Below are 20,935 nucleotides of genomic sequence, written 5' to 3'. Positions count from 1 at the left end.
AAGTAATTTCCTATGACTGTATCTTTGGATTTTGTATTTTCCCCTTAATAGCAAGGCTGCTAAACTATCTTGTAATGATTGGAAAGTGTTATGTGAGGGATCCTACACAGGTCCAATAATATAAACACAGGAATCTGAGAAACAAGTGAGCTAGATCATTCTTAGTCATTTTTTTCATTAAGAATTAAATTACTACTTCTTCATAAGTTTAGGAATTATAGACACATAGTCAAAAAGTAGAATTCTGAAAAGATATGAGAAGTGATAAACCATTTATCTCTTGAATAGCTAAGGTTGCTTTCTTCCCATACCACCCACATTCCCTAACTCCTTCGTCCCTAACTCCTTCGTTAGGGCAAGAGTGGGGCGAGAATTCCCTACTGCACCTTACTTTCTCTTATATAAGTGAAACAGTATAGGGGCTAGGTACTTCTGCCTCCTGGAGCACTATAGCCATTGTTATGCACCTGTGCCTGGTCCAAGCACACCTACCCACAGGAGAGGAGAGTTAGGAACCCTCTGAGTTTTTCCCAACAGATACTGCCTTATTCCTTTACTATGTGTGGATTGTGATTTTGTTCCTACTCTTCATCCTGATGAGAAATAATGAGTATATACCACATTACTATGAAGAGATGCGTAAGTAATTAAAACATTTATCCAACTATATTTGCACATTAATGCAAAATGGCACTGAAAACTGTAAGCTTGATGCAAATGTGAAGTATTTTATTAAGCTGCCTCAAAAAAGTAGGGAAAAGTAAAGCAGATACTATTCAGAGTTGCAGTGGCCATTCTCTTTTCTTCCCTCTAGACATTCATTTGTGAAACCTTCAAACTCAAAAATCAAAATGTCAGTGTGGATAGTTTATTCTACACTCTGATAATCGTTTGTTCTGAATACTGTTACCAGTGTCTGTTACTGAAGCGTCAGTCAGGGTTGATATGGATCGTGGGAGATAAGTTCATCCCCTCTCATCACAGTAGAGATTTAGCAGCACTGCCAGGGTCTATTAAAACTAAGTAGCTTTTACTAAAGAGCATTACATATAATTTTCTTACTTCTCACAAAAACACAGTAAGTTAGCATTCTTTGTTCATCTAAAGAAAAGAAAACTTATGATGTAAAACTTTTTCCAAAGTCACATAGCCAATATCAACCAAGAGTTGATACTGGGGCCTAGATTTTAATATCTAATAAGGTGCTCTTTCTTCTCCACCATAGATATCTGTGGAAGATTGTTTTCATAGCTCCAATTCTTCATTTCTCCCTTTCTCCACAATGTTTGCCATATTTTGTACTTCCTCTTACTAAAGATACAGAGTCTTTGCTTCATCTCAGCTAGGGTAGTCACAGAAAGAACACAGCATACCAGTGTAACCAAAGATTTAGCTTTCTCGCCAGAGAACCAAACAGGACAGCCTTAAACACACCTGTAGAGTCCCAGGGAGACTGAAGAGAAGGGATAGCTCAAGAAAGCAATCCCTTAACGTTATGAATTCTTGGGTTCACCATTAAGCTGTGTACATGTGGGTCTGACAGCAGACTAGCCTTTGAGTACTGAATTAAGAAACACAACACCACCTAGATCCCAAACTGGTCACTCGGTGACATACGCATGGGACTGATACAAATATCACTGTAAACACTTTAAAAAAGGAACTGATGTTGAAGCCATACCCATAGAACATTGATAAGAACTTGTGGCCTGAACCCAACAAGGCAGACCACCTCGTAAAACTAAAATATCCACATTCACATCACTTTTAAAATATTCAAGATATAATTAAAAATTACTTGGCATAAAAATAAAAGGAAAATTTCAACTTGCATAGGAAAAAACAATCAACAGATGCCAATGAAGATGACCTAGACATTGGAATTACCTGACAAAGACTTTAAAACAGCAGATGTAAAAATGTTCCAAAAGTTGAAACTAATGGGAGAATAGAAAGTCTCAGTAAAAACATCAAAGATACAAATAAGATCCAAATGGAAATATTAGAACTGAAAAACACAATAATCAAAAAACAAAACCAAACCAAACAAAAAACCAACTCATTGGAATGGCTCAATAGCAGAATAAAGGTGATAAAAGAATATACTGTAAGATCAATATAAATTATCTAGGCTGAAAAAGAAAAATGACTTAAAAAAGAAATACCTCAACAAACTAAGAATAGAGAGGAACTTTCTCAATATGATAAAGAACATCTATTCAAACCTATAGCTAACATCAAACTTAACAGTGAGAAACTAGATGCTTTTCCCTTAAGATCTGGAATAATGCAAGGATGTACCCTCACCACTCCTATTCAACACATACTGAAACTCCTGGCTACTGTAATAAGAAAAGGATATAAAAGGTATACAAAAGACAAAAATAATAAATCTTTCTTTGTCCACAGGTGACATGATCATCTATGTAGACAATCCAAAGAAATGACAAAAAAACCTCCTGGAACTAATTAATAAGCAATTATAGTAAATTTGTAGGATATAACACCATTAACATTATTAGCAAAAAAAGAGAAACACTTCAAAATGCATCTAAATATCCACAGTATCTGTATGAGGAAAACTATAAAACTCTAATGAAAGAAATCAAAGAAGATCTAATTAAATGGAGAGATGTATCATGTTCATGGGTAGAAGACTCAATGTTGTCAGTTCATCCCAACTTAATCTATAAATTCAATGCAATCTCAATCAAAATCTTACCTAGTTACTCTGTGAATACCAGCAAACTGATTCTAAAGTTAAATGGAGAGGCAAAAGACCTAGAATAGCAAACATATTATTAAAGAGGAAGAAAGCTGGAGGACCAACATTATCCAACTTCAAAACTTACTATAAAACTATAGTAATTGAGACAGTGTGGTATTGGCAAACTAATAGACAAACAGATCACTAGAATGGAATAGGGAGCCCAGAAGTATACCCATGCAACACAGTCAATTGATCTCTGACAAAGGAACAACCCAACTGAGTAGATAAAGGATAATTTTGTTTTCAAAAAATGATGCAGAATAAGCAGACAACCATATGAAAAAACATGAATCTAAGCACTGACTCTTTACCTTTCACAAAAGTTAACTAAAATAAAGCATATATCTAAATGTAAAATGTAAAAATCATAGAACGTATAGGAGATAACAATAGAATATCTAAGTACTTTGGGTTTGGCAATGGATTTTTAGATATAATGCCAAAAGTATAATCCATGAAAGAAAAAAAATTGATGTCAGGCTTCATTAAAATTAAAAAGTCTGCTCTGTGAAAAACTGTTAACAGAACAAAAAGATAAGCCACAGACTAGGAGAAAATATTTGCAAAATACATATCTGATAAAGGATTTGTATCCAAATATACAAAGAACCCCTAAAACTCAATAAGAAATAAAAAATGGACAATAAGAATTAAAAAAATGGGCGAAAGATCCAAACACATCATGAAAGAAGATAAACATCTGGTAAATAAGCATATGAAAAGATGCTCAACATCATATAGCATTAGGGAATTACAAACTGATACAATGTGATGCCAATATACATTTACTAAAATGGCTAAAATCTAAAACACAACACCAAATGCTGGCCAGGAAGTAGAGCAACAGGAAGTCTCATTCATTGCTGGTGGGAATGCAAAATGGTACAGCTACTGTGGAAAACAGTTAGACAGTTTCTCACAACCTAGTTTTATCATATGATCAGGCAATCCCACTCCAAGGTAACTATCCAAAGAAGTTGAAAACTTAGATCCACAGAAAAACATGTGCACAGATGTTTATAATACCTTTATTCATAACTGCCCCAAATTAGAAGCAACCAAGATAGCCTTCAGTAGGTGAATGGATAAAAAAAAAATACTGAGGTACATCCTACAATGGAATGTTATTCAGTGATAAAAACAAGTAAGTTATCAAGCCAAAAGAAGACATAAAAAAGCAACTTAAGTGCACATTGCTAAGTGAGAGAAACCAATCTGAAAAGGCTACATACTGATGGATTCAAACTACAGGATGTTCTGGAAAAAAACAAAACTATACAGACAGTAAAAAAAAATCAGGGGTTGCCAGGAATTGTGAGGAGGGGTGGAATACAGAGGATTTCCAGGGCAGGATTTTGATCAAACACACATAACGACACCACATAAACAGTGAACCCTAATGTAAACTATGGACTTTAGTTAATAATAATGAATCACTAGTGGTTTATAAATGGTAAAAAATGCACTACAAAAAAATAAAGCAAAGCAACAGAAATGATAAACATCTGCATTAACAGCATAGAATATTATTCTCATCTGTTAAAATATTTATTATGATTGAAAGCAAAAATTATAACATTCCCTGATGTGATTTTCATTGTATGTAGATGTAGTAAGCAAGACAACTAAACATAAAAGTGGGAGACGGGGCACAAAGGGACTTAGACAGTAGTAAGTTTTCTATATTCAACTTTAAGTAAAAAAATATTAATTCTAAGTGGATTAAAAGTTACATATACTGTAACCCCTAGAGCAATTACCAAAAAACAAAACAAAACAAACCTGTACAAAGGGAAATAGAAAGAAAACAGACTAAAGTGTAACACTATCAGGTGTTCAAAGAATTGAAAATCCAGGAAAGGAGAAAGGGAAGAATGAAAGAATGGAAACATTCAGAAACAATAAAAAGATAGACCTAAATTCACAAATATCAATAAATGCTTGAAATATAAATAGTCTAAACCAACAATCAAAAGACAGAGATTTTCAAAACATAAAAACTAAATGCTGCCTAGATTTCACGTCCTACATAATCATGTAAGTAATTAACAAGTAAAAGGAAAGAAAAAAATATAACTTCCAGATGACGGTCAAGTCCACAGCCAAGCTGGAGTAGTTATATTACAGCCAGCAAGGTAGACTTCAAAGCAAAGAAAACTATGAGGGATAAAAAAGAACATTCCATAATGATAAAAGACCCAACTTACCAAGAAAACAGAACAATTTCAAATGTGCATGTGCCTAACAACAGATAAACAAAGAACTGAAAGGAGGAAAACATATCCCATTACAGTTGGGAGATTCAAACACTATTCTTTTTTTTTTTTTAAAGATTTTATTTATTTGAGAGAGAGAGAATGAGAGATAGAGAGCACGAGAGGGAAGAGGGTCAGAGGGAGAAGCAGACTCCCCGCTGAGCAGGGAGCCCGATGCGGGACTCGATCCCGGGACTCCAGGATCATGACCTGAGCCGAAGGCAGTCGCTTAACCAACTGAGCCACCCAGGCGCCCTCAAACACTATTCTTTTACTGAGAGAGCAAACAGAAAATCAGCCAGGATATAAAAGAACTAAATACACATCATCAACCAAATAGATCTAACATTTATAGAACACTTCACACAACAACAACAGATAACATATTCTTTTTAAGTACTCAGACCATTCACCAAGACCAGGGATCAGGAAACTTTCTGTAAAAGGCCTACAGATTAGGAGAAAATAGTCGCAAATCACTGACAAAGAATTTGTCTTCACAATATGGAAAGAACTCTCAAACCTCATTAAGACAAGCAATTCAATTACAACAATAAGCAAAAGATTTCAACAGATACTTCACAAGATACCCTAAAGAAAATTAAGCACTTGAAAACATATACATCATTAGTGATTAGGGAAATGCAAAATAAAACCAAGATTAGATACCACTACATATCTAACAGAACAGCTAGAAAACATTAATATCACAGTGTTGGAAGATGTGGAGCAATGAGAACTCTTATGCACTAAGGTAGGAATGAAAACTGGTATAGGCACTTTAGAAACCAGTTTGCCAATATCTTATAAGGTTAAATATACACTCACCAAATGACCCAGCAATCCCACTCATAAATATTTACCTTAAAGAAATGAGATCACCTAAACCTGGGAACAACACAAATATCTTTTAACAGGTTAATATATAATCAAATTGTGGTACCTCCACACAACAGAATACTACTCTGCAATGAAAACAAACTATTGATACATGCAACAACTTAAAGGAGCCTCAAAGGCATTACGCTGAGTGAAAAAAAGTGAGTCTCAAAAGGCTACATACTATATGGCTCCATTTAGGTGACATTCTCAAAAAGGCAAAACTGTGGTAACAGAGAACAGAGTTATGGTCACCTAGGGCTGGGTGTGGCTGGAGGAATGACTACAAATAGCAGGCAAAAGTTTTTCTGGGTGATGGAACTGTTCTGTAACCTGACTGATGTAGTGATTACACAAATATGTACAGGTGTTTAAGTTTATGGAACTGCACATCAAAAAAGGTCTATTTTACTGAGTGCTAATTTAAAAATTAAAATTTTAATTAACGTTAATTAAAAATTTTTTAATCTAAATTTTAAAAAATGTATCATACAGATAAAAACAAAAATATTTAAGACCTCTTGCATCAAATCATAAAACCAAGTTAGGAGACATTTAAACAAGACCAAAATAAATAGGGAATAGATACCATGTTCAGTATTTATTAGATCTCAATCAAATTCCAACACTTTTAAACTTCAGATTCTAAATGTATATCAAAATGCAGAAGAATTAATAAAAACTTCTTTTAAAAAAACAAAGAAGGAGCGGGGTGCCGGGGTGGCTCAGTTGGTTAAGCGTCTGCCTTCGGCTCAGGTCATGATCCCAGGGTCCTGAGATCGAGCCCCACATCAGGCTCCCTGCTCCACAGGAAGCCTGCTTCTCCCTCTCCCACTCCCCCTACTTATGTTCCCTTTCTCGCTGTCTCTCTCTGTCAAATAAATAAAATCTTTAAAAAAACAAACAAACAAAAAAACAAAGAAGGAGGACTTATCTACCAGTTATTTGGCTTTCATGTAAAGCTAGAGTACAAGGCCCAAAGAAAGACAAAAAAGAACAATGGAACAGAAAAAAATTCTAGAAATAGAAGCACAGATATAAGAATATTTGATGTATGCTAAAGGTGGTATAGTAATGAGGCAAGGATGGTTGTTTCAGTAAATCGAATGAAACAACTGGATATCCATCCATATATAAAAAAAGAAAAAATAGTCCCTAATACAAATCAGGAGAGATCTCAATGTGAAAGATAATACATTAAAGCTTTTAGGATATACTGTAGAAGAATATCTTCAAGGCCTTGGATTATGGTACACAAAAAACACTAACAATAATAGAAAATTAAGAATTTTCATTTCATAAAACAATAAATCACAGTCTAGGAGAAGGTATTTATAACACCCAAATCCAACAACATTCTAATAACCAGAATATTCAACATCTCTTACAAATCCACAAGAAGACAAACCATCAAAATGAAAAATTGAAAAAGAGACCTGAAATAGTTCACAAGAGAAGATTTCCAATTTAAAAAGGTGTCCAATTATCAAGAAAATGCAAATTAAAACTACTCCAGGATACTACTACACAACCACCAGAATGGCTAAAATTAAATAGACAATTTCCAAGTATTTATTTACCTGAACATGAAGTTACATGAACACTCATAAATAGCTGGTGTGTATTACAATTGCTTTACAAACTTTTTGGCAGTATCTATGAAAACTGAAATCTATACACTCAAAAAACAAAGAATTGTACTCATAGGTATATATATCAAACAAAGTGAATACATTTCACACCAAAAGGCACATTCATAGAAGCATTCATTACTCATAATAACTCACAACTGGAAAGCCAAATGTCCATCAATAGAAAAGATAAATTACAGAATATTATAGACTGAAAGTTAAACCACAGTTATACTCAACACTGATAAATCTCACAAATTTAATAATGTAGAATAAAGAATTTACATGGTTTGAACCTAGCTACATAACATTCAAAAAACAGGCAAGACAAAACTATAGTGTTTAAAGAAGATGTATAGAAAAACAGTCTATATTAGAATAATGGTTATGGGTAGTGGGGAGGGTTAATGGATTGTGAAATGGCTTCTGAGAAGCTGACAATATTCTATTTCTTGATCTGGTAGTGGTTACATGGGTATTAACTTTGTGAAAAACTATCAGGCTCTACATATGTGTTCTATGCAATTTTCTATATGTAATATTTCACATTAAAAAAAGGTTCAAAAAAAGATAATTTATTCAATCAGAATCTTTCATTTATCAATAGTAGTAGCCAGACACAAAAATTTCCAAATTTATAAAATAGATAAAATTATGGGGTGAAGCTTCAATGACATTTACATAGGGTAAATTTAAATAGTACACCTCTCTGTTGTTATTAAAATAGGATCTAATAACATAAAGAATATGTCTACTATGTAAAGTAGATATGTTAAAATTTTTTTTACTATGTAGAAAACATAGGCATTCTATACATTATAGGTAATATTTTGTTATATGCCAACTAAATGGGCTACAGAGGAAAACGTGCACACATTTATCCCAAAATAAGTTTCCAGGACCCATAGTAGAGATTAAACAAAGAGCTTGGTTGAGTCTGCGGATATACAAAGTAAAATGGTGCAGTATGTCATCATGTCCCATGGAGCATAAACCTCTAATAAAAAACAAAGAAGACAGAACAGGTAAAGAATTAGACTTCAGAGAAAAGGAGGCATCTCCTTTTTTGAGCCTTATGCTGACTATAGTAAAGAGTTTTGGAGGTAGTAGGAAGGTATTAAATATTTGTTCAAGTACCAGAAAAATTTGAAAGCCTAAAATAAAATTGAAAACTTTGTATTTTACTTTCTTCCTTAAAAATGTCATTAAAACTTTTTAAATTCAAAATACCAGGATACTATACCTGAATAACCAATGCTGATTCATTTTGAACTTTTTCTAGTTTTTCCTTTTTTAACATTAATAATTTTCTCTGTGCTAAGAGTCTTCGCCAATATTTCTGAATGGTCAATGTTGCATTAATCTCCTTTTTCAATCGTTGTTTAGTTAGGAAAGTGATTATAGCTGATTGAATAATTCTTGCAGCTTTGTCTCGCTCCTAAAAAAAAAAAAGCAAATATGAATCAAAAGCTTAATTACTTAAATTTGTAAGAAGATCATCTATTAAATATTAATCAAATTGATCCTGAAAATAAAACATCCCCCAGACTTAAGATATGCTTATCTTTGGCATATAGATACTTCCAGGAATATTTAAAGGTCTGATAGGTGGACATGCATATATATTTATATGATGGAACAAAAATTCCTAGGAAAATAATCCTAAGATAAAGATCACAGACATGTTTGATTTATCACAGATCCTCAATAATCAATATAAAGGCAATTTAAATGTGGTATGTTTCTTAGATTACGGCCCAAAGAATTCATGCTTGATTTTGAAAAAAGCAGTGGGCCATATGGGGAAATAAAAAAGAAAAAAGGAGACCCTAAAATAAACAAAATGCCTTACAATTGTATTGCTTTGTAACAACTTGAACAAAGGAATTTACAAAAAGGGAGAAGCAGCATAATATCTACTTTTAGCACAGAATACATTAGGGCTTTAAGGCATAGACAGTCAAGACGACAGAATAGTAGGTTACGAGAAGTGCTAGCAGGAGTGCTCGATAGCATAAGTGACCGAAGAAGAGCTACCTGCCCTGGGAGCACTACAAGCTGGTACCCTACATATCTCTATTTCTGTTACTTCTAATAATGAATTACCAGCAAAAACAACATAGGTCAAATACTTACTAGGCTTCAGAGACCATTCTAAACACTTCATGAACTCTCACACAACCATAAGAACAGATGAACAGGTACCACTTTTATGACTATGGGGAAACTGAGATAGAGAAGTCAAGTAGACTGTCAGTCCACTGGTAGGATAACCAGTACTTGAACTATGCAATCACTTTGCCACACTCTCCAAGGCCAGACTTATCATTTCAGTTATCTGATTGGAAACTAGAATATAAGTTATTCCCTTTGGTGGAAAGAACAATTTATAGCATGTCTGATAACCCTTTATGTAGCTATTCGGGACAGCACACCATCCAAGGATGGGCTCTACACAGACATTAGATTCTAATTATTAATTAATTACAATCAGGTGTTGGTATCTATGGGTGGAAACTGCACAGTATGGGAACACATTCAACTATGGAAGGGATCAAACAGCCACTCTAAGAAAGGAAAAATGTAGTTAATGGATTGAAACAAATACTAAGAAATGGTGAGAGTTATATATTAGGTCACTCCTAAGTGAAAGAAGACTAGACAATTCTAAAATTGGGCTGAGGAATTACGTCCAACAAATTGATGAAGCCATCTAACATCACTGTCAGTGCCCCTGTGAAGCGTATGGCCTTTAAGACTGCAGATATCCAAATTAAAAGCATCCCCCCTCCCACCCACAATTTCAAAACATATTTCAAAGCTACAATAATGCCTGTGGTACTAGCATAAAGACAGGCATACAGACCAATGGCATAGAATAGAAAGCCCAGAAATACACCCTCATATACATGGATAAATGATCCCTGACAAGGGTGTCAAGAGCCATCAATGGGAAAAGAACAGTTTCTATAACAAATGCTGCTGGAAAAACTAGATAATCACATACAAAAGAAAGAAGCTGGACCCTTTTTTTATACCATATACATAATCAACTCCAGAAGGATTAAAGTCCTAAATGTAAGATACAAAACTATAAAACTACTTATAGAAAACATAGAGAAAAATCTCATATCTAGCAATGATTTATTGGAGGACACCAAAAGCACAAGCAACAAAAGCAAACAGACAAATGAGATTACATCAAAAACTTAAAAAAAAAATTTGTTCACGGAGGGGGAGATGAACCATGAGAGACGACAGACTCTGAAAAACAAACTGAGGGTTCTAGAGGGGAGGGGGTGGGGGGATGGGTTAGCCTGGTGATGGATATTCAAGGGGGCACGTTCTGCCTGGAGCACTGGGTGTTATGCACAAACAATGAATCATGGGACACTCCATCCAAAACTAATGATGTAATGTGTGGTGATTAACATAACAATAAAAAACTTAAAAAAAGAAGAAAGGAACCAGAATATTAAATAAATAAATAAATAAAAATTTGTTCAGCAAAGAACACAGTTAACAAAGTGAAAATTTAATCTACAGAATGAGAAAAAAATATCTGCAAATCATATATCTAATAAGGGAACTTCAAGAATATATATAGAACTCCTATAACTCAACAATAAAAAAAAAATCAAATAACCTGATCTAGAAATGGACAAAGGAATAGACATTTCTCCAAAGATGACATACAAATGGCTGACACACAAATGAAAAGATGCTCAACAACACCAATTGTCAGAGAAATGCAAATCAAAACCACAATGAGGTATCTCCGCACTATTAACAAGTATTAGCAGGGACGTGGAGAAGTTGGAATCTTTGTGCACTACTGGTGGGATTGTAAAATGCAATGCATAGTGACCAATTTGGAAAATAGTATGGCAGTTCCTCAAAAAAATTAAAAAATGAAACTACCGTGTATGATCCAGCAATCCGACTTTTGGGTATATATTCAAAAGAACTGAAAGCAGGGTCTCAAAGAGATACACCCATGTTCACAGCAGCATTATTCACAAGAACCCATAGGTGGGGATAACCTAAATGCCCACAGAAAGATGAACGGATAAACTAAATGTGCTATTTACATATAATGGAATACTATGCAGACTGAAAAATGAAGGAAATTTTTCCACATGCTACAACATGGATGAGACTTGAGGACATATGCTAAGTGAAATAATCCAGTCACAAAAGGACAAATATTGCATGATTTCACTTATGTGAGGTATCTAAAATGGTCAAATTCATAGAAATAGAAAGTAGAATGGTGGTTTCCAGGGCTAGGGGGAAGGGGAAATGGGGTTATTTAAGGAGCACAATTTCAGGTTTGCAAGTTAAAAAATTTCTGAAGATTTGTTTTATAGTAATGTGAATATATTAACACTACTGAACTGTACACTTAAAAAGAGTTAAGATGGTAAATTTTATGATGTGTTCTTTACCACAATTAAACAAAAACTGGGTTAAAAAAAAAGCATTTCCTATTAGCTTAAAAAAAAAGTCAAAAGTTGCATTTGAGTCGAAAGTTCTACGGGCAAGGGGCACTCCTAGATACAGTAGGCTAAGGTAAGTTGACACTTACCTGTTTGTAGAACATCTCAATCTCAAGCCGATTAAAATGGAACAATTTTATGTGACATTAGAGAAGCTACAGATGGAAAATAGACAAACCCAAAGAAGCAAATGTACTACAAAAACTAGCAACTGTTTGAAAACTTATATAAACTGATGGTAAAAATTCCAATCCTGGAAGTCACTGTTTCTTCTCTAAATTAGACTGCATGTCATCATTTTTAATTCTATACTGTTGTTAAGCCAACCTATTACAAGGTTGTTTTATTTTACCTTGCATATGGGCCACATATAGCGATTTACTTTAACTTACAGTTTATGCCTACTCTTTGACAGGAAGAACTAAAAGGTAGAATGTGTCAGGGTACCCTTGGATAATCCTGCTTCATTCATTAGGTAATTAGACCATTAGTCAATTTTCACTTGTCACTACAAGAACTTGAGCCAGTCTATTCTCAATGGATAGTTTATATGAATCATAACAATAACATGAAAATACAACACCTGAAAAATTAGCTATCCCAAGGTAATATTTATATGTTTATTAGCTTATAATATTTCGATGAGAATATACGGGGGACCTACTGCTTAATGTTCCAAATAGCAAAAGAAAAGACGTAATTGGATGCTAGTGTAATTGTATAAGAGATGGAGCATGGTTGCCTGGAGAAAGGAGAGAACCAGTGGTCTTCAAAAAACAGGGAAATTTCTACTACCTAGATAGGAAAAATTTCTACTTCCTAAATCAGGAAAAGGGATCTCACCAGCAAAGAGCTAATAAGAAATCTTTCTAGTTTATATCTTATTAGTATAAGGTCATCTTGAGCAGAAAATAAAGCAGATTTCATTTACTACCCCCCCCAATTCTGATAAGTATCTGTTTCATGGGATTTTAAATCTCTCCATGTCATATAAACAGAATTAGTGAAATAATTTGAGGGCCAGCCAGGAAAGAGTCTTTGCTGAAAACTCTCCTAAAGCAATTCTCCTATAAGCTTCCAGAAGTACAAAGTTATCCTCTAAGGAATATGTGGGCAAGGAGGCAGATTCTGAGAAGATAAGGGGCACAAGAAGGCACAAAGAATATATACGGGAGCAGAAAAGACCATTTGTGAGTATAAGCCACTGCCTAGTTCCCAAAAGTTATTACCAAGAGTTTGAGTGGGTAAGAGCAAATTATTTCAATTAGCATTATTTCCGAGTCTGATAAACTATGACAAAATACATGTTATGTTTAAGAGTTGCCAAAATGTAGTTGTTTTATAGTTATTAAGAACATTATCATAAATGCACAGTAACTCAAAACTGAGGAGGAGTATAAGGTGGAAAGTATTTCTGAAATATCTGATAAATTTATCAAGCCTGGATGCTTATTTTGTTTGATTTTCCAAATAAGTGAATATAGGATCATTATAGGGGTAGGGAGAAAAAAGCGTTAGAATAGTTTGTTCAACTTGATCAAGGAGACCATTTCACAGATGGTTAAAAATTGCATTTTTCTCAGAATTAAAAAAAAAGCTTACAGTAACGTAAAATTTTGTACTGTTGGGGTCACAAAAGGAAACGAAAAAATAACATCACTATCCCTGTGCCCAGGTCCCAAACATTTTGAGAAATAAAACAACAGAAACCAAATTCCACATTTAAACTAATAAAGGATACACTGGAAAACAGTTTCATGACAGATAAAATGAGCTGGCTAACTGAACTGCAAAATCAGACACTGACACCCAGACTCAAGGGGCACTCCAGCAGCAAGGTCAAGCCTTCCAGAACACCCCATGAAAAATTCATGGAAAACTGCTCCCAGAGATAGGTTCCACGAAGAAGAAAAGAGCTGAGTCAGGTATCCTCAGTTCATTTTTACAAATTTACAAAGGGGGTAAGTTACTCTACTTTCCGTAGAGCAAGCGAGGGCACAGTGGCTGAAGCCACACCCAGTGAAGGAAGAAACATCAGGAGTTAGGGAGAAATACCCATCCGTAACTCAAAACACACACAATTATTAAAATTATGTCAATAACTTCATACATCAGTAAAATGTAAAAATCACATCGGGAATCAATCAACTGGTATTTTGTGAAGTACAATTCACATTGTAGTGTTTTCATTTTGGGGGAGTACCTGTTGGCATTTTAGATCTGTTTTTAGTTTGTATTTTCTCCAAGTTGTCTGTATAAGTCTAGCAGCTCTTGCTTCTTTACAAAGATCCAAAAGCCTTGCACAAAGAAATGACAAATAAGTGATAACCACCTAAGAGAAAACAGAAGAGATGAAAACAGAAGTTTGACAGAGAATACACATCTTACTGTCACCTTCTGAGACTCTTGTTATTAGTTGAGAAACTCTTACCTTTTCGTCAGGAATTGTATTGGACATATCTGAATGATTAATCATAGCAGGTATTCCACCAAGGTCTCTAACTGCAGACCTAACCAATTGAAAATTTTTCTTTTCATTTTCTAGAAGTTCTTTGTATAGTTCTGAAGTGTTTTCTACTATGTAAGTAAAAAAAAGAGATTAGACAGCTCCAGTCAAAAATCTGATGTGACAAAGAAAACACTTGAAAAGTTAATCAGGCAAAAGGGACTAACCATGATCAAATGCTCTGAGAGACAAATCCAGAGAACTTCCATCAGATTCAGATGATGAATTTAACACCACCGAACCAGTTTGTGTGCATTCTACGGTTTGAGTAGTACGCTGACATATAGCATCAAAAGGCATGTAGTAAGGATGGTAGTGATGGATCAGGTAACATAACACACGGCCATCTGAGAAAGACACTGTAAAATTCTCCACCTGATTGGAAATTGCAGAAAAATGATTAACTGTATTTAGACAGTAATATGGATATTAGTGGTTTTGTAGTCCATATTTCCTTTTAATAGCTATGAAAATCACATTAGTGGCTAATAGCACCTAGGATAACACCATATTTATAGCCAATTCTCAATTATAAAATACTTTCAAAAACAGAATTTGATTATTGTGCTAGGAGAAATAGGGTCTCTCAAAAAATTCATGTCCTTCCTAGAACCTCAAAATATCACATTATTTGGATATAGGGCCATTACAGGTTTAATTTTTACAGTGGAGTAGGGTAGATTCATTCTAATCCAATGTGTGGTATCCTTATGTGGAGAGAGACACAGAGACAGACACACAGGAAGATGTTATGTGAGGACAGAGGCAGAGACTGGAGTAAAGTATCTATAAGCCAAGGAATGCCAAGGACTGCCAGCAACACCAGAAGTTAAGAGAAAAGGTATTGAACACATTCTCCCCTAGAGCCTTCAGTAGCTCTCTGGTATTTAGTCAAAACGTAGAAGATTATCCATATATCTGACAAATTTTCTACTAACAATATTGTTCAAGGTGTTAACAGTTTACTATATTTAGTAACATGTACTCTTATCATTTTTCTGGCTTCATATTCTCTACCAGATATTTTATTCATTTTCACATATTTACATTTAAAGGTACACTTCATAAAGAAATACAGTATCAATCAAACAAATGATTACAAAACACTCAACTTAGATTTTTTTCTCCTCCTTGTACCCAGTGGTCAGGTTCTCTATTGTCCCCTTCTGCATGGTGAGTTTATTTGCATTTACCTTTCAGATAAGGGTGTGATCCTTAGGTGCCCCATTCTATACAAATGTCTCCTATTGAGACTCCTGACTAGGGCATTTTTTCTTTCTTAGTAATACATAAAAAGATTGTGCATTCTACAATTGTTGACAGATTAGATAAAATACAGTATGTGATGACCTCACTGATATGAGGAATTCTTAATCTCAGGAAACAAACTGAGTGTTACTGGAGTGGTTGGGGGTGGGAGGGATGGGGTGGCTGGGTGATAGACATTGGGGAGGGTATGTGCTACGGTGAGCGCTGTGAATTGTGCAAGACTGTTGAATCACAGTTCTGTACTTCTGAAACAAATAACGCAACATATTTTAAGAAAAAAGAAAAAGAAGAAGATAACAGGAGAGGAAGAAAAGGGGAGTATGTCAGAGGGGGAGACGAACCATGAGAGATGATGGACTCTGAAAAACAAACTGAGGGTTCTAGAGGGGAGGGGGGTAGGGGGATGGGTTAGCCTGGTGATGGGTATTGAGGAGGGCACATTCTGCATGGAGCACTGGGTGTTATGAACAAACAATGAATCATGGAACACTGCACCAAAAACTAATGATGTAAGATATGGTGATTAACATAACAATAAAAAAATTAAAAAAAAATACAGTATGTGAAAACACCCTCACTCATTTGAGGAAAAGTTTGCTTATATATAAACTACATTATTTAAGCAATGCAATAAAATATTTTATGAATAAAGTTTGACTTTAACCAAAATGTACTTAAGAGATAGTGAGCTAAAACAAAAACAAAGAAACTTACTTTTTTATTATAGAAAGCACAAACAGCATTTACCCACTCCATCAACAGCTTTATGCTTTCACTATATTGTTCAAAGGAACCACTATTTCTTTTGTCTTTTTTCTTATTGATAATAGCATCAGAATGGCATGATCGTGCAGACATTGTTTTCTTCATACTCTGTGTGTGTTTTAAAAAGTCGATTTCTTCTTTTAACTGATCTAAATTAAGGGAAATATCCACCTGAAACACACACAAAAAAGGATAATTATCTTTATGTTTTTCATATATCATTTTTAACCCATAGAAATTAGTCACTGTCATTGCTGTCTTCTTCTTCTTCTTCTTTTTTTTTTTTTAAAGGCAAACATAGTTTATGCAGAAGTGATAGAATGCATAGTGGCTAATGTATAGTGTGTCATGTGTAAGATTTGGGGTCACACAAGCCTGGGTTCTAATCTCATTGCTGCTTCCTATCAATGCTATAACTTCTAGCTTCAGTTTCCTTACCTATGAAGCAGTGATAACACCTACCTTATAGGGGTGTTGTGAAGATTAAATTGGAATATATATAAAGCAATTGCCCCAGTTCCTGGGACAGAATAAACCTCAGTAAGAACAGTTATTGTTAGTCTATTTGATGAAAAATGCTTTTATAAATTAATACTAAAATTTGATAAGAAGTGTAAAATTTACCAAATGTATATTACCTGAAAAGCAAATGCTATTTTCCAAAGTAATGCAAGAGTTTTTTCTCTGTGCCTATCCACAATATCCTTAGATAGGATTGTATTTCCTGTAAATGAAAAGACAATCTGTTAGCACAATATACATACATATCAATTTTTGCTGAGAAGAAAAAGTTTTATCTTTACTCAATTTTTACCATGCTCATCATTTAATTGAATTCCTTGTGATCTAAGAATCTGAAGAACAATGTCAACATTGTGCATCTTTTGAAGACGACTTATTGCAGGAATCCTGAGTTTCTTTGAGAGATTCCAGTCCCGTGTGAGAAGTTCCATGATTCGCCTAACAATAAAGGAATTTTCAGATGACACTGGCATATAAAAACATATATGAAAAGCTCCCTGCATCAAAAGGTGGGGCTCAAACCAGACCCCAAAATATCATAAATATCCTGCCTTTACCCTCCCCACACTGAGACAGTAAGGATCTGTCAATGTATGATTGTCCTTATCATGTGAAGAAATAAACTTAACTTTCCTTTAAAAAACAAACAAAAAATGCAAGATGAACTTTGTTTAAATACAGTTATCACCCACATAAATCCCCTAATTTAAAGGATTTTAGGTGAAAAAGATCCCAAAAAACTAACTGAAAACTGTTGCTCCATAATTGGCAAATAAGTCATTTTTCATTTTAAGCCTGCGGTTTGAGGTCTATGAAGAGAATGTAAGAAAAAAAGATGAGACATACACAAATGCACACATGAACAAATTAACAGAGTTCTATAGGAAAAAAGAAAAGGAAAGGAAGGGAGAAAGTATGTTTATGAAGGGGCTACTGTATTCTACACACCAAGCAAGTACTTTCTTTTCTTATTTTAGTCCTCATAGCAAGTCCCACAATCAGGCATTATTATCCCATTTTTTTTTTGCAGATGAAGAAACCAAAGCCCAGAGAAATTTAGTAAACCGCCTATAGTCACACAGTTACTAACAGTCACACAGTTAATAATACGAACTAAAACTCAGATTTAACAGATTCAAAAGCCATTCTGTTATATCTGTACCAGATTATTGTAAAAATATTTGAGCACCTACCTTAAAAAGACATATATACTACAACTTAAATTCAAACCCCTAATATCATCTAGGTCACTAGTATTTTATCTACTAGACAATAATCGATATTTCTACAGAAAAAGTGAGCCCCAATGGATTATTGTAGACAGGTAAAATTTGGCAGAATTGTTTACAGAACTAAAATTTGGCAGAACTGTTTATATAACCATAATCTCTAAAGGTTAGAAAGTCACTTCAGATCATCCCAAGCTAACCACCCAATTGACATATGAAGTATTTCTGCAACAGTAGACCAACCCGTTATCAATGGCATTAGTGGATTAACCATTCTCAAGCATTCTCAAATGACCTTGAAGATCCATGATCATTTTGCTGACACTGAAGTAAGTAGAAATCTAGTATGCAAAATCAAGTCTCTTAACGAGTTAGAATTCCTGACCAACTAAAAAGCATCAGCATCCAACACTGCTAAATCCTTAGTAACTAGCCTAAAAGCCTAAAAAATGTCTTCCATTGTGGAAAATAGCACTGAACATAAAACCAATCACTGCCCCCCCTTGGAAAGTGGAGAAAGTCTAAAAATGTGAATTCCTATTGGCCAGAAAACAGATGTAGTGGTTTGGATTTATGAAATGAACAAATTAAACAAATATAAAAATAACATATGAAACATTTTCAGCAAATGCTCTAGCCTATATGGAAACTGCTCAAGTGAGAAATAGTTAGTGTAAGGTTCAAAAGACTATTACCTTGTTGTGAGAACATATAATCAGAAAAGAATGTTCATGGAAATTTAATTTAGAAGGAAGCAAGTGCCATGTATGTTGTTTTTGAAGAACTGGGGATTCATAAAGATCCAGAGATCCCTTCCTCACAAATGTCAAATGTAATATAAACTGGAGAGTTTCCTAGAAACAAGACAAATGTCCCCCACGCAGATATCCTGAAAAGGCCAACTGCAGTACTGTGCTCATGCTCACTCCTTCCAAAGCAGGAACTGGTAATTCACTGGACTCATACAAAAGCCAATTTTGAGGATTTTAGTTTGTTACTGAGAAATATTATATGATTTGAAGCCAGACATCCTGAATTTATGTCCCAATACCATGGTATAAAACTTGGTATAAAACTGTTACTTCTCATGTGTAAAACAAGGTTAATAATACTACTAGAATTGGTTCCAAGTAATAACAGTACTTATGAAACCCTGTCAACATAATGTGTTACTTAAATGTTTGAATTTTAATTAGTCCCATGCTTGTCCCAACTTCTATTCTGGGGCATCACTGGTCACTACTCACAGACCCTTGTCACTGTCAGCATGAAAAAAAAATGTGCATAGGAGACAAGGTTTCTGGACCTAAAATTGACACCATTTTATAAAAGTGTTGCAGATACTTATTCCAATCTTTTTTACGCTAAAAAAAATTTATTGCATCACATGAAAGAGCAAGAGAGAGGGGGCACCTGAGTGGTTCAGTTGGTTAAGTGTCCAGCTCTTGATTTTGGCTCATTTCATGATCTCAGGGTTGTGGGACTGAGCCCCATATTGGGCTCTGTGCTCATCAGAGTCTGCATGAGGATTCTCTCTCTCCCTCGATCCCTCCCCCAACTCTCTCTCTCTCTAAAATTAATTTAATAATTAAAAAAGAAAGAGCAAGAAAGACTATGTAAATACAGAAAAAAAGTGTTTTCCAGAAAATTTTAGTCTATTCCATTAAGTAAAATATTTCTATTTCTTATACTTACACAAGACGCACCCCACATTGCAAGTCTACAGCAAGATTTGTAACAGCAAAATCAAATTCATCAAATGGTGTCTGAACATGGTTAACAGGTAATCCCAATAAGCTAAGGTGACGGGAAAGGTCACCTTCACCGCTTAGGAAGTCTCGTGAAAAAGCCAGAAGGATGTTTTTACTAGTCTGTGGAGAAACAAGTTGCAGGTATTAAATCCCAAGATTATAATTTTGTTTACAATAACAACAAATTCTTATCCTGTGCGTACAGAAATGAGGTAAAATTAATGGTAGCATAACAAAAGTCAGTTTCATATCATATGGTAATAATGTACATCTATTTCCAATTTAAGGCCTTTTAAAAAATTGCTCATAATTAATAACAGACTCCAAAAATTAGAATTCATTTGATAATATGCTAAATTAGGAAAGAAATTTCCCCTCCGGTTAATTCCTCAGAGTTCTCAAATCAACAAAACTTAATAGGGTTGTGTGCTGGTGAAAGGTCAACCAATAAGTTAGGCAGGATTAGAACTACTAATAAAATGGACTAGATAGGTATTCCTATCCTATTCCATTCCAGAGTACTCTTCTTTGGGAAACTTAGAAGTTTTTAAAGAGAAAATATACAATAAAAACAAGTAAAAGTCTTAAATGTGAAATATAAAAGAGAAAATAAGAACTATACCTTGAATTCAGCATCTTTACAGAAGAGACAAGGGTCATGATCAATAAGTTTGGATATTTTGGCATAATCAAGGAAACAAACCAACAGCAATAACTTTTTCAATGTAAACTTAGACAAAGCTTCTTCATGACCTTAAGTAAAAGTACAAAAAAGCATAGCAAGTTAATCTGTGAAAGAAAAGTTTCACCTTAAAATATAACATACTAATAAAGAAAAGTAATAATAAGCACAAATAGA

General features: G+C 34.3%; 1 protein-coding gene across 2 annotated transcripts in view; it reads right to left on the bottom strand.

The window, feature by feature from the left end:
- Positions 1–20,935, bottom strand: part of ASPM (assembly factor for spindle microtubules) — a 64,004-nt gene that overhangs the window by 22,884 nt on the left and 20,185 nt on the right. For both annotated transcript variants that reach the window (XM_028120332.2, XM_088016809.1), the window contains exons 9-17: positions 20,699–20,829; positions 20,021–20,196; positions 17,389–17,534; positions 17,213–17,298; positions 16,524–16,745; positions 14,708–14,915; positions 14,466–14,611; positions 14,238–14,366; positions 8,779–8,973 (exon numbers count right to left, since the gene is read on the bottom strand). In XM_028120332.2, the coding sequence (XP_027976133.1) occupies positions 8,779–8,973; positions 14,238–14,366; positions 14,466–14,611; positions 14,708–14,915; positions 16,524–16,745; positions 17,213–17,298; positions 17,389–17,534; positions 20,021–20,196; positions 20,699–20,829 (1,439 nt within the window). The remainder of the gene's footprint in view (positions 1–8,778; positions 8,974–14,237; positions 14,367–14,465; positions 14,612–14,707; positions 14,916–16,523; positions 16,746–17,212; positions 17,299–17,388; positions 17,535–20,020; positions 20,197–20,698; positions 20,830–20,935) is intronic.

Source organism: Eumetopias jubatus, unplaced genomic scaffold, assembly GCF_037043125.1.
Source record: "Eumetopias jubatus isolate StellerSeaLion01/CBP00866 unplaced genomic scaffold, mEumJub1_p1.0 scaffold_12, whole genome shotgun sequence".
NCBI classification, from domain to species: domain Eukaryota; kingdom Metazoa; phylum Chordata; class Mammalia; order Carnivora; family Otariidae; genus Eumetopias; species Eumetopias jubatus.
The sequence above is the reverse complement of the archived record's forward strand: the minus strand, read 5'-3'. Positions and strand labels throughout refer to the sequence as shown.